Consider the following 14738-nt stretch of genomic DNA (forward strand, 5'->3'; position numbering starts at 1 on the left):
TGTTGAGCAACAGGCTCAGGGCGAGACGTTAGATAACTCAATAATCACGGAGTTTTGCTTTCACGGGTTCACGGAGCGAGAAGAAAATCTTCGCCTACCAGACCAGGTGATAATTAAGGAGGCAAGGATTAGAAATTGGAGACTGGGATCGGTGTTATAACTGCGGTAATTGGCCGAATGTGGTAATGAAGATTGTCTCGTCGGAAGTTAAAAGGTTGTGTCAACTTGGAGAAAATTTGAGAGAAAGTACAAAAGATTTTTGGTCAAATTTTATTCTGCCGCGGTGGATTTTGATTTTGGCAGGTCGCTCTGTTAAGTAACAAAGTAAACGTCGCCTTTGCGGGAGCCGAGGCAAAAAACTCTTACATCTGGTCCGTTGTAAAACATAAAACAGGAAATGGTGAAGATAATTGCTCGGTTATCTGAGATAATTTCAGCAATTTGTACTTGAAAAAATTCCAGTTTCTGGACGATTTGCTCTGCTGCAAACCATAATTAAAAAGTGTGGGGCCACGCCCGAGATGTGTTCCGTTTGTGGATCTATTAAATTGCCTATTACCGAAAAGACTCGTGACACATACACCGAATTATGTAATTCCGTTGAAATGGAACAGATTTCCTCGAGACAATTTCGTAACAACGAGCAAATTAAAAACGAAATTTTTCTTCTGTTATCTCTCCGACAATAAAAATTAATGAATTGATGGAATTTTGCCACCGATTTAATCTCGCCTTGCTCGTGTACGCGTTTAGGACACAATGGCAATTACAAAAATTCCCAGCAAATTAATTTAATTTGAATTAAAAAAAACGTGATGACAACTCATTAGATTGTGACTTTCTCATGTCCCTTATCATTTAAATTATTACAATTTTTTATCGGCAGGATCTCGAAGGATCAAGGCGGAAACCTGAAAACCCATTTAGTGACTGTTTATTAGCGTCTTGCTCCTTGAAAATTAACAGAACTAGAATTTGCATTGTTCGAATCTATGCCGAGCACTCGGCCGAGCATTGTTCTCCGACCTTAGTGGGTGTACCATGGGAATCACTCGAAATTCGTGTTATTATTATTAATTGTGTAATAATTGCGATTAGAGCGATTTTGAGATAAAGAAATGAAGTAATCTGCGTCCAGACGCGTGCAATTGGACTCAAATCGGGCGAGGCAGAGGCTCGTCGAGCTATCTGATCGTAACGTAATGGAAAAGAATCTGAAGTACGAAGGTGACTGAAAAAATAAGGAAAAAGGAACTGATTTGGTGCATTTGAAAGTGTAAATTTGGCGACCTTGTAATCGCTTAGTTGCAGATGCAGTTTAATTAAAATTACGGAAAATAGTGAGGTGTTAAATGGTTGTCATTTTCTGCACCTCGACCACCATAAAAATATTAATACTATCCATTTATTAAAATAAGAATATAAATAGAATAATTAAAATGATAAAATAGTCACGACGGTTGCACCGGCTTCTTCCATTTGGGACGCGCCTTCTCCGTAAGGTGAAACTTCCCCTGAGCCGCCAACTCCTTCACCGTCGCCAACTCCTGCAGCGTCTTCTTGATGTAGAGCAGCTGCTGCTCGAAGTCGTCTTCCGAGATCTTCGGCACTTCGCTCTTCCTTTTGCACATCAACAAGTACATGTTCCAACAGCTCCGCCTCACTTCGTTTATCTCCTGGTACTTCTCGAAGGAGTTGCTTTTGATGGCCAAGACGATGTTCTCCCAGTGGAGCGCCTCGCGGAACGCCGTGTTGTACCGGGAGTTGAGATCGGCGACCATATTGTTCAAACCCAGAATCTTGAAAGAGTTCTCCTCGGCCATCCTCGCCTGAAAACGAGCTAAGCAAAGTGAACTCCCGTTTCACGAGGAGCGGGAGTTTACAGTTTTGGCGCGAGCCATCTCCAACTCCCTCAAGTTCTCGTCTTGGCGTCTGCCTAGGATGTTTCTGGTGTTGACGAGGGCCTCGTACCGCATGATCAAGTCGTCGGCGTTTTTGAAGTCTTCGGACGCGCTCACCACTTGGTTGAGGTATTGCTACAAGGCAAACAAAAGACGAGTGGTTTAACACGAGTATGGAGTGTCTACTTCGTACATCTTCAGAGAGCAGATGTTGGCGTCCATTTCCTTTTTAGACTCCACCACTAAAGCGATCTTCTGCTGCAAGCGTTCTATTTCTTTGGTGCGCTGCATTCGCAAGATGTAGTCTTCTTGGCGGATCTGCTCCGCCCTCCGTCTCTTGTCTTGGTTCGACCTGATGAACTTAAGTCATCTTCAACTAGCGCACTCGAGATCGAGCTCCACTCACTTGACTCAGCTTCACGAAAGTATCCTTCAACTTCTCTTCTTTCTCGTACAGGTCTTCCCATTGGGCTTCGAGCTTCAGGTGTTCGTGCTTCGCCCATTCTCTCTTGTTGCTCAAAGCTTCTTTGGTAGCTTCGAAGATTCGACGTCCGGCGGTCAGGTGAAGCTCCGGATCGTGTCGGGGCTTGTCCCACTCGTAGTTTCGACTGAAAGGGAAGTTGTAGGAAATTTTTTTTGACGTTTGTCACACCTACAATTGCAAGCGGCTGAGGGTAGCTTTGGAGTGGAGGTAGTCGCCGGTGTTGTTATAAGGGGGTGTTCGGGGGTAGGTCAACTTAAATATGCCTTTGTTGCCCGTTCGGTACGCCATCCTCTAAGTAGAAGAAAAACTATCTGTGAACAAAAAAAAATAATTCTATTGTGTGTCGTCCGTCGGTGCTTGGCAACCAGAGTAGGTTTTTGATCTGGATTTGGGTTTTTTCCTTGGTGGGGTCCAGGCTTCCGCCGCCCACCGCGGCGCCACACCGTCTCCGCTGGTTCCGTTAGCGTGACGCAACTATGACCTAGGATGCTCTTACTCTTCTTGAATCTTGAATGAACGTAGTAGAGCGAGAACGCGGTCGAGAAGGAGCGAGCGAGAGGGCTCGTTGACCCCCCAGCTGATGTCGCGGCACCTGCTGAAAACTCCTGCCAACTCCGAGTGAAAGTTTCGGCCCCGGACCGCGTCTGGCCGCTCGCGGTCAGTAGCACACCAACTCCCGTAGACTCCGGAGAGACACCGATCCAGGATTATCGCGTCCGCGTGCGGACATCCCGACAACCGAGCTTTTTCGTCCTTTTGTGCTGTGTGAAGTGTTGCGCCATGAGGGGTGCCGACCGTGCCGGGTGGTGCCTGCTCTTGGTGGGTGTTGCGGCTTGCGCCGGGGTGACTTCCCGCCTGCCGAGAACCAGTGCGGGACAGTTGGCGGCGGCCGCCGCCGCCCAGAACAAAACCGCCGCTCAGCTCAGAGGTAACAGGACGTTCCAAGCAACGATAGGGCCGCCCCCGGGCCGCGGGGCCAGCAGCAGAGTCAGGTAAGATGGAGACTGATCTCCTGAGATATGGCGGAGTGGTTTATTGGTGCTGGGGAAATGTCAAATGCCTCCAAACATATTTTGACAAAGTTATTGTGTTTTCATCCACTTCAATGTCTCTCCTCTCGTTTACGTTAAGTTATTATGTCGTTAACTGTCATTTATGCAAACATATTTTTTTCGTCTTATCGAAAATGCCATCAACTTTGATTGTACTTATTAAAAAAATTAATAAGTCGTTTGCAGTGTTTTACACAAGAAAATTTGAATTAATATCGCCAACACATCAGACAATAGAATTAAATGGCAATGAAGCGCTGACAAGATACCATCAAGGTCACTATTTAAAAAAATTACAGTGACAGTCTCTTCAATATTTTTCCGTTAAAAGTGTTATTTATGTTATAGGGATAAATGTGAAAATTTGACGACCTTGAACACTATAATTTTGAACGGTTATTCTAAATATCACAAATAAACAATCAGATTTTCTCAAATTTTAAAATTTGACATTAAAAAACTGGATTCTATCTGTTGAAATAAGATTTTAAGTAGTTCCAGTTTTCTTTTATATCTTTTCTTATTAAACCAGTTTTTGCACTTTATTTTTTGAACAATAATCAAAATTGATTTGGTGTTTATTGCGGTCTTATTAAAACATATTAAAATTTTGGATTTAATGAAATTGCAGATTTGTTTAAATTGAATTTTCCAAAATTTATTTTCACTTTTTAACATTTACATTTTTTTTTTGTCACAACTTGCTTAGAACTAAACATACGAAAACAGTCATTTCAAAGAAGCTTTTTGTAGATGGGTATTGATAACTATTTATTTTTTTAAATTTGGGGAAAAAATTGATAGATATGTAAGTCAATCAGTAAAAACAACCATAAATTGCACATAATGTAATATAAAAAAATATACTTTGTATTACGGTTTTTTAAATTTCTGAGATAAAATAAATAATATCTGATATGTAATTTGACCTTCAAAAGTGTGATGTATGTATTTTGTTTTAATAATGTTTAAAGTTCTACATATGTACTTTTTATTTCTTTAAATCACTGTCGCAATACGCAAAGAATAGAAAACAAACGTCAATAGCATAAATATAGAATAAATTTTTTTAAATAATTTTGAAAACTTTCGATAACACTCGAAGAGCAATAATTTTTTCCGGAAACTTTTTAATGTCAGAGACTTTTTAAAAATTCATTTGGAATGTTTCCCAACATGGAATTCTTGGAATCATGTTGGAACAAGTATTTCTAGATTTTTGCTCGCAGGACGAAAATAACAGATGTCTCTAAACCCATTAACGATCCAAACGCATTTTTTCCCGTCGAAGCCAAAATAAAAACTGCACAAATTTCTTCTTAGTTAGTGAGATCAAAATGCTCAACTTTTGTTTTTTCGAAATCGGCAACAGGTGCCTAGAAACCCATTATCTGAGCCCAGTTTGTGGGCTAAACAAGTAAAAAAATGTCAACGGAAACTTCACGCGCCTACAATTTCACCTTGAGATTTTCTCGTGACATTTTCGGAGTTGCCAAATTCGCGATTTCAAAAATGTCAGTTTTTTCGCACGCTGACCTCGATGTCCCCCAGGAAAACCCTCCTTCGCTGCAATTATCCTGGCAACACTATTGCTACAGACATCTCGTACATCTGTCGCGAAATTCGATGCACACGCGGTGACGCAACCAGAGCAACATCTTTTCGGAAGGACGAAAAATCTTGCAAAACTGGAGGACATCTGTTGCCTGACATTTGCGCCGTTCAACATCCCGAAGTCCGGAGCTTTCGGGCGTCGGTTCCGGAGCCTCGCCGCGGCTTTGAGGTCGCTCGTCTTTAGCTGATATTTGCGGGTTAAGTGTGTTAAGAGAGAAAAATCAGAAGTCGAGGTCGGTCGAGTGAAATGGCGACGCTCTCGATTGGGACACCTCGATGGCCTGCCAATCTATCACCAATCGGTTATGATAATATTATGAAGGACTGACGCCTGTTCAAGACCGACTTTACATAATTCCGCCGAGAAATGTGCATTAGTAGCTGGTGTAACGTCGGCATTCCGCCGCCCGACATGGGTTTCTCATCGGCAATTGCCGAAAAAATGTCGAAAGTAGCCGCGATTTCCTAGTCGAGGTTAAAGACACAACACCCAAGTCGAAGAATCTTCCGACACGAAAATCGCCGTCTCGCGAAGAGTTTTGCAGCGACGAAAGTCCCAAAGCGGCGATGATTTATCGAGGAGTTATCGGCGGGGTTCAAGGTCACTGGCGGCGATCGAAGATTTATCGGCGATGACGATAGACTGTCGCAGACGAGGCGGCGATGACCGCTCGTGCTTTCACTAACTCGGACAAATCTCCGGTTTAGCATAAATTTGTAAACGTCTTCTAGATTCGTGTAAGATAATAAAAGGTTAACGTTACATTTTCGACACGTGTTAGGTAACAATTAACGGGGAGGACCGGATCGACGCAGATTTCGCCTGCAAAGGTCCTCTTCTTGAATAGAAATCGGTTCAGATTTTAAACTTTTCTGAAATTATTATTCAGAGAATTTTTTCATGGGGTCCCAACAATAAGAATTTTTGGACATTCTTTGGTCATTTAATTAACAATCGGATTTCTTTTGTCATTGATGGCTAAAACATGTTTCCACATTGCAGGTTTGATATTAAAAAAAAAATCATCCTCTCAAGTAATTACTTGACGTGCGATTTTCTTGTACAATCTCCCACGTGCGTGTGGATCAGTTTCCTCATTTTTCACTCATACTTTGTTCTTGTTCGGAAATAAAGTACTACTCTGCGGCTCGTGCTTATTTCCATAACAACAAAAGCATTCGTTAAGCTGGCAAAAATTTTCCGAAATAATTAACTCTTCATTCTAAGTACTCCACGTGTAGTGTCCACAATTTGATGAAGAATTTTTGGCTGTTGCAGTTACTGGTTCTTAAAAACTCTTTTCGTTTCGTTTTGCTGTTTTCCTTCTTCGATTTTAGTTTCTTTTTACATTTTAATCTGTTGTCTAAAGCAACTCTCTTCACCTCTTTTCCTTGTCCCAATCATTTATCATTGTTTCCATCGCATTTAGTCGAGTTCCTTTACCTTCGATCTTTCCTTTTCCCTCAACTTTTTCATTTCTTCTATGAATCTTCTCCTCTGCATTTAATTTTTTATTTCAAACTGAATTACCTGCCTGACACTCAAGCCTTCGATTTCTCGCCAAATTACTTTCGCGCTTTCCGCAAAACCAGAACCACCCAGCTATCTTCCTCTGTTTTTGCCCACTTCTTCGCTTCACTTGCTCCCTTATCCAATTCTGATTGACAACCGTGCCTTTGCCTCTTTTTCAAACCCAAATCCGGCAAACCGACCCATTACACAACTCTTCTTTCCTTCCTGTCCAATCCGCAGCGCTTCATTTTTTACCGCGACCTCATCAGATCGCTCTTCTTCTTCTTCCGGGCCGATCCCGACCAAGACGTCTCACGTTCAGCCAAAACACTCGCTCAACTCCACTTTCTACACTCCTGCTCAAGAACTCTAATTACCTCCACGTACTCGCCACCCACCGCAAATAATAAATTCGCGACTTATCCGAAATCCGACCCGTGACGGATTACGCAACACTGCAATTTTTTGTTTTGTTTGTTTAATGTCAAGACACAATCTGATGCTTTTACTTTCTTTCTAATAGTGCACACGTCGATCGGACACAATCGTATCATGTTTATGGATGTTGTGATGTAGACTGGGCCCGGGGGCAGAATCACTTATAGGTTGTCCCGAAAGTTATGCAACGCTATCTGGTGCTATCAGGGGCGTATCAAATCCGTGATAGCACCGGCCACACTTTGTACTTTGGTAATTATGTGGATCGGGTCTCGTTGGCGGTTTCACTTTCGTTCCAATTGAGATTTGGCTAGAAAATTGAATATTCAAAACTTGAATGGAGGAGAATGAGCGTAACGAATGAAAATGATGACGTAAGGAATTGAATAATTTGACGGTCTAACAGTTGGCCCACTTGTTGCGCTGCGCCGGTCCGCAAATGCGTGATTTAACAATTTGAAAAACTGTTGCTTCGATTAACCAACAACAACTTAATTAAATCATCTGGTGTTGGGTTCGTTGCAAGACGAAATTAATCACTAGCAGTACGGGTATGAATGTTTATCGAAAAAAATCAAGTGACAGGAATTTGCTTAATTAATTATTTAAAGACACGAAATGCGTTGACTAATAAATTGCAAAATTAGCGTCACCACTGAAGGAAAGTAATTAAACTGTCATCAATTACTGAATTATTTTCACTCTTCAAACTTGCCCCAACGAATTGTGAATTAGTAAAACACGATACTAATTTTTGGCAACAATATGACAAGGAAAATTTTCAGTTTGGATGTCGCACTGAAATCACATTATGTTATAACTAAGTCATTCAGGAACTGTTTGATAAATTGCATACAATTTGATTAAATTAAATCCTGAATCAATAATAATTAATGTACTAATTTGCATAAATTACAACTAAAGAGTAAAGTCACAGCTTAAACAAAACGTTGCTTAATCTTACCCCAAGCATCACTATGAGTGATTTGTGCTTTACTCAGTGCTAATTATTATTAATTTTTCATTTTCTCACTTGACTTTCTACCCTTTTGTTTATTTCTCAGTTGAAATTTGGGAAAATAGTTTTGAAAAGCGAACAAAAACAAATTATTTTTCATTTTCAAATTGCTGCCTAATCACTTTGTAGTTAATTAATATCATAACTTAGCTTCTGGTATAAATACAATATGTAATTATTTTTTTTTAATTTACCAAAATAATTACAGTGTAATTACAAGTGTAATTACAGTGTTATTAAAAGTGTAATTGCATAGTAAACTATTGTATTCTTCACTAATAATAATTATCATGGCGACATTTTAATCAGTAATTTTACTAATTTTGAAGCAAATTTTCAATTAGTAATTTTGTTTGATTTGATAACATTGAAACTTGATTAACAACAAAATCAACTTCAAATGAAGTACTTGGTTAAATCTTACAAATTAGTATTTACAACTGAAATTTTAACATTACCATCAGTTAATTATTTGGATACCAGGTTCGTCCTTTTCTTAAGACGTCTCAGAAAATTTCTCTCTCTGAATGTAGTTGTCACCTATTTTGTAAAAGACCTTCGTGTAAATGGGTAGCTTCCTATGCCTTAAAGATATTGAAAAAAAATCATCTATAGCTGCCGCAGTCGTTATCATCACCGTAGAGGTTTTTAGAACCAATTCTTTCCTTTTCTTAAACGAACTTTGGTGATTTTAACTGGTATTATATCGTGGTGGGTATTATATCATTCTATGACCATTTAGAGTACAGTCAAAGAACCACTTTTGGCTTTAATTTCCTCTGGACACATGTCTGGCATGTAAAGCGACTCTCTCCACTTCTTTACTATGTACCAAACATATTTTTGTCAGCGTGACCTCTACTTTCCAGAATCTCACCATATCTGTTTGCTCATTGTTGAGTTACCAAAAAGTATACCTTTTCAAGGTCGTCGTGTTGTAACGAAGAGTGTGAGATCGTGCAGTATCTTGCTCGGATAAGAGTTTACCATAAATAGAGAGCACTTATTTATAATTACTACAATGTATTTCGAATGTAGAATGTTTTAAGCGCAATTATGCAATCGCTCCAATTCGAATCGTTACTGCCGGCCATAAATTTCTAAAATAACTGACAAAACCTCGGCAAAAGTGCACGGATGCCAAGGTCTCGCCGCTGCACTCCGATGGACTTTCTCACACTTCACCGGTATCACTCGATTATATAACAACACTAATTAAGGTTAATAGAGGCGTGTTCCTTCAGTCTGGCGGATCCAACTGGAGCTTATCAAATAATTGGCGTTTCGCCCCAGATTCAGCCCAGTGCCTGTATTCCGGGCGTTCGATTTGTTGTTACCCAACAAACAAACAAAACTCGATCAAAAAAATTTTTTTTTCCGGCAAGGCCGACGTCGATAATTGAAATTTTTCGACGCATTTCCCGGAGGATGGCGAAATAAGGCCATCGCAGATCGAACTGCATCGAATGGAAGTGTGCAATTGTTATCGGGAGATGATCAAGGTTGTCGATTCTTCGTGCAACGGTCGAGAGAGCCGCCGCGAAAGCGAGAGTATTGCCAGAGATTCGGGTGGTTTTTGGGGGTGACACCGTTGCCGAATTAGATGGACGAGAACTAGTCGAGTGAAATCGCACTCTTAAGAAATCGCGACATGCATTCTGGCCTTGATCTATTGCGTTTGGAAATTATTTTAATTGAACATTATTTTCATTTACAAGAGCGTAACACTTACCTAGTTTGCTGATCTGTCATTGTGTTGAAGAGTAGTCCTCGGGCACGTCGCAGTGTCAAGTTGTTCCCTAAAATAACCTCTTGGTACGCCCGATTTATTCTACATTGAGTCCGCCCAGAATGATCACAGTAATCTTCTTTCTCGACAATTTTCATCGGTAATTTCATGCTGGTAACATATTTTTTTTAGAATTATAAAATTAAACATATTTTAAGGTTTCCAATTTTTAAAAAGGGAACATTTTTACTGTTGACTTATTAATTTTTTCTCTTGCGCAACACCACACAAACCAGTCGATCAATCAACCAAGGGCGTAGCAAAGGGGGGGGGCCAGGTGGGCCCGGCCCACCCCAGAATCCTTCTGGCCCACCCCAGAATAAAAGTAAAACACATTAAAAACAAGATACATCTGCAATATCTATCTATCATTTGTCTGTGGTTTAAAATCTGGCCCACCCCAGCAAAAAATCATTGCTACGCCCTTGCAATCAACCCGTCGACTTGTGCACCGTCAGCTCACTGGATTCGAAAGGACGATTCGCCCTTGATCCTGAGCCATCTTCTTCCACCGTTCGACGCTAATTTTATGTTAATTGTTCGCCGGAAGATCCAAGGACGTCCGCATTGATGCTCTACATTTCGCGACCAGCTGTTACGACCATCCGATTACCAAAACAAATAGGAAGTCGATAGCCAGGATAATTGATTCGTTATCCTTCAGGCATCGCTGACGGAGCTGTCACAGCGGTTCTGAATGTCAAGCGTCTTTAGAATAATTGATTGGTTTTTGTTTTCGTTTCCCACACTGATGGGCAACCAATCGCCCATAAACCTTGACGATGGGACTTTTTTTATTTAGGCATAAATTGGCAAGCATGCAAATTCACGACTGCCATCACCAATCATTCTTATTTTGTTCAAAACAAATTTTTCAACTTCAACTATGTCCGTGTTTCTCATCTCCATTAATAATAATAACGCTAATAATAATAAATAACATAATGAGTCCTTTCAAGATAGATTGAAGTATATCGCTGAAAAGGATGCAAGGATGCATAGAGAAAAAATAACAATACGAATTTGTACAAGTAGTTTAGTTTGTTGCGTAGATTGTGAGATGGCTGCGGGAATAGTTCGTGTTCCTGGCACGGCATCCAGGCCGGGTCGCGTGCATTTTTTGCGCAGAGCAATTTCTCTAGGAAAGAGCGTTCGCGTTTATCGCTTAAAAATGCAAATTTGTTCGGTGGCAAAAAAATCGAAGATCAAGGCCACACCTGCCACTTTTCCGCAGAAGAATAGCCATCCGTATTAATGGCGATCGAGGAGCATAATGGCTGCCCATTGGTCACGCGATTTGTTAAACGAGCAATTTTTTAATTCTTATTTTTCCCCCGAAAATGGGATTTTTAGAAAGTTTATCTCCGGTCCGGCGGAAAAAATTGTTTGTCGTGAGCGTTGTGGGTGGAAGGAGACAATAATCGTAATTAATTGGGTTAAGCGCGTGCACGGAACGATTAGACGAGTCACATTAATGGTTTTTTGCTGGTCGATACATGTTTAGAAAGGCGAGCTGGCGAAATAATTGCCGGGACCGACTAGTTATCCATAAAACCACATATAATGGTCATTTTGAGAAATATTTATGAATGTATCTTTCGATCTGAAGAATTTGCAGCTAGGTACGACCGAGATCAACTTTCTATGAAGGCAGATAAAAACGGCTCTCGATTCGAATTTTGCTAGAATAGGCACCGAGATATGATCGGTTATTGAATTGCAAATTACATAAATCCGACTTTGTTTTTGTCCGGGCATTTTTTTTAATTGTGTCTACTTCGCAATATGGTTTCGATTGTTTGTTGGTAAGCGGTGTTTAAATGCTGCGTTTGCGGGTGAAAAAAATCGTGGCAAAGTCGCTCGAATTTGTCTAATCAGATCCGGAATTAATAATTAATAACGATAATTTACATAAATTATATCAGAGTAGTGATAATGGCCTGAAAGCAGAGTTGCGTTGCTTAACCGTATTCCAAAAACTGCACCAATTTTTTTAATTCAACGCGCTGCCAATTGATAATAACACTAATTTCTAATTCTGAAGTGAAATTGAATTGAAATTTAAAAAAAAAAACTTATTTTTCATAACTCTTCACGTGGATATTTCATTGCCTCGGCGTGAACTTTAGCGATTAAATCTGGAATTAATTTTACTAATTAAGTAATTACACTAGAATTATGTACTACTAATTGATTTTTATTTTAATTAGAAACGATACATTACAGTTTTTTACAATTTAATATACATTTCTTTGTATTCTACTAAGACTGTACATTATACTTAATAGGTACCAATTTATTGTGATTATTATAAATTAATAAAATTTTCGTGGTAGTCTTTCTCTTAAAACGCTGTTTTTTTGTTTTTTATTATATAAAAATTTCTGAATTAATTGTCATTAACTAATCAAAATCACCTTGATTAATTTTATTAATTACATTGGGAATAATGATAAATTAATTATTCTAATTTACATAAGTTATAACTTATAAATCACCTGAAAGCTAAGTTGCACAACTTCTTAGGATTTGATAGTACATAATTAAAATATACTAATTTCTAGTCTTGAAGTAAAGAGCATTTTGAACTAAAATTAAAAAAAAAATATATATTATTTTTTATAAGTAACCCTTTCGATGGATATTTATTTATCTCGTGAATTTAGACATGTTGGAAAGTGGTGCTTAAAAGTTCCTAAACCATGTTATAAAATATTAATTAGTACATATTACTAGATAGTAATAATTACTATTAATTGATTTTATTTTAATTGGAATAATACATGACTTAGTACAGTTTTTCATAATTAATCAAGTCGAAATTTCTTATAAACTAGGCAAAAGTGAATAGGGAATTCCACAATTTTTCTTGGGAAGCAAAATAATTGCCCCAATCCTCCCACGTATTCTTAAACCCAAGATAAATTTAAAATGTTACAAGTACTTGAAACATTAAATTTAATGTGTATATTAATATATTTGTAACACATTTCATTACAAATTTTAAACGGTATTTATAAAAAATTCAAAAAAGGAAAAATTCCCTATTCATTTTTGCCTAGTTTACATTGGCTATCACTCAAGTTGAAATAATTATACTTAATTCCAATCTATTGTAATTCTGTTATGGAGTAGTAATTTAAAATTTATTAAACTTATATTGCAGGATTGGTAATATGTATTGCTCGATCTAAATTTCTGATTTAATTGACATTAACTAGTCAAATTCGCCTTGGAGAATTTGATTAATTACATCAGGAACTATTAATTAATAAGACTTGTTTCCATATTATAAATCCAAATTATAAATAGTGAGTGGTGATAATGGCCTGAAAACAGTGTTCTATCGTTGTACTACAAAGTGTATTTTAAAATTTAATTCTATTTAAGTTTACAAGTGTGAATTAGTAATACTAATTCATTCTGATTTATTCCAATTTTATAAAAAGTCGACAACTTTGAATTGCTTTATGTATTTTCAAACAAAGTTTTTTATTCTTTATTTACATTAAATATTCGCTTTGGATTTGACTAATCAATTCCAGAATTAATAATTAATTTTATTAATTTAAATAAAGCTGAGACCTATGATAATAATCCAAATTCGTAACCGTGGTGTTGAATCATTTCCAATCGACTAACTACGAATTGGTAGTAATGGTGTAATTAGTATTATTTTATTCTTAATTGGAATTTAGCAATGTTAAAGTTTTTAACATTTACCATCACATTTCTAGATATTTTATTTGGAGATAATTAATTATTTCATTTACTAATTGACACAACTTGTCTTGTTCAATCACACCTTCATAATCTAGTTCCGAATTTGCCACAATTACCTAACTAAGTAAGAATCGATGCTATTATTTCCAATTTTGGCAAATTGATTATAAATCTCTAAGCGATTTGAAATTGAAGGTTTGTCGATATTCTAATTTTCTAATTTTTCAATTTCACTCTCGACTTGATCTTTAAAATTATTTAAATTAATTAATCGCTGCCGGCGTTACGATTTCGCAAAACCAATTCCATCCTTCACCATCTTCATCCTTTTGCAACGATCCTGAATCGTGATCATCGCGAAATAATAAGTCTCGCTCGGTCTATTTCTCATTTTGCAAAACAATACCGACTGACTCACTCTCTTTAACAAACGATCCTGATCATCCTTAATCACGTCACGATTAGTCCTTGATTCTGAAAACTTTTTCACGATTGGCCTCTGATTTCGTCAACCGATCCTGAAAGCTTGTATCTAACCACAAGAGAAGCACCTAATCATCGATTAACACAAATTGCTGTTTACAATTGCCGGTGAAAGGATAATGAATAATGAGCACGAGCCATCGTCGAACCGGCGGACCGGGTTTAGTTAATCCGTCGATAGCCATCAAATTAGTTAAACTGCGGAATTATAACACGTCCGAGTCACCATTATGACACCAATAATTGCCAATATTATAGATACGAAAGTGAAAGGATTGATATTTCTTTTTAAAAAATCCATCATGAAATTCGTACGTATGGAGAGGCGTTGCGGTTGTTGTGTAATTCGAGCGTGTGCTTGATCGATAATTATATACAGAGTGGTCGAGATAAGCGTCGTGCGTTTCGAAAAACGACAGGCTCACGGTACTGTCCGTTGACCTCACCGTTTAGAGAAATCGAAAGTGTTACACGGCAAATATTAAGAACGTAAATATACACGGTGTGTCAATAATAATAAGAGAACTGCGAAGGTGTTTATGGTGTGTTAACACTGTTAGAAATCGTCAATAGGAAGGATTTTGTTTGGGAAAAGTTTTGTTTAAGTGTGCTGGACAAGCTGTACCTATATATGTAATTTCAAAATTAAATAATTTCTGATACAATTAATAACAAAGGTAATTAGTAATTGAATTGTGAAATTAGTAAAGCTTTAGTATAGAA

At 38.1% G+C, this 14738-nt stretch overlaps 2 protein-coding genes across 2 annotated transcripts in view; one reads left to right on the top strand and one right to left on the bottom strand.

The window, feature by feature from the left end:
* Positions 1 to 1431: 1431 nt before the first annotated feature.
* On the bottom strand, positions 1432 to 9850 carry LOC138122259 (coiled-coil domain-containing protein 42 like-2-like). Its single transcript, XM_069036429.1, has 6 exons — positions 9753 to 9850; positions 2558 to 2696; positions 2308 to 2509; positions 2088 to 2261; positions 1884 to 2036; positions 1432 to 1829 (listed from the first exon to the last, which is right to left on the bottom strand). Exons 2-6 carry the CDS (start codon positions 2671 to 2673, stop codon positions 1452 to 1454), a joined length of 1023 nt encoding a protein of 340 aa, XP_068892530.1. The 5' UTR covers positions 2674 to 2696; positions 9753 to 9850; the 3' UTR covers positions 1432 to 1451.
* Positions 3031 to 14738, top strand: part of LOC138122256 (angiopoietin-4) — a 79899-nt gene continuing 68191 nt past the window's right edge. Inside the window, exon 1 of the mRNA XM_069036426.1 lies at positions 3031 to 3377. Coding sequence (XP_068892527.1) covers positions 3166 to 3377 — 212 coding nt within the window. The 5' untranslated portion in view covers positions 3031 to 3165. The remainder of the gene's footprint in view (positions 3378 to 14738) is intronic.

Source organism: Tenebrio molitor, chromosome 1 (genome assembly GCF_963966145.1).
Source record: "Tenebrio molitor chromosome 1, icTenMoli1.1, whole genome shotgun sequence".
Taxonomy (NCBI): domain Eukaryota; kingdom Metazoa; phylum Arthropoda; class Insecta; order Coleoptera; family Tenebrionidae; genus Tenebrio; species Tenebrio molitor.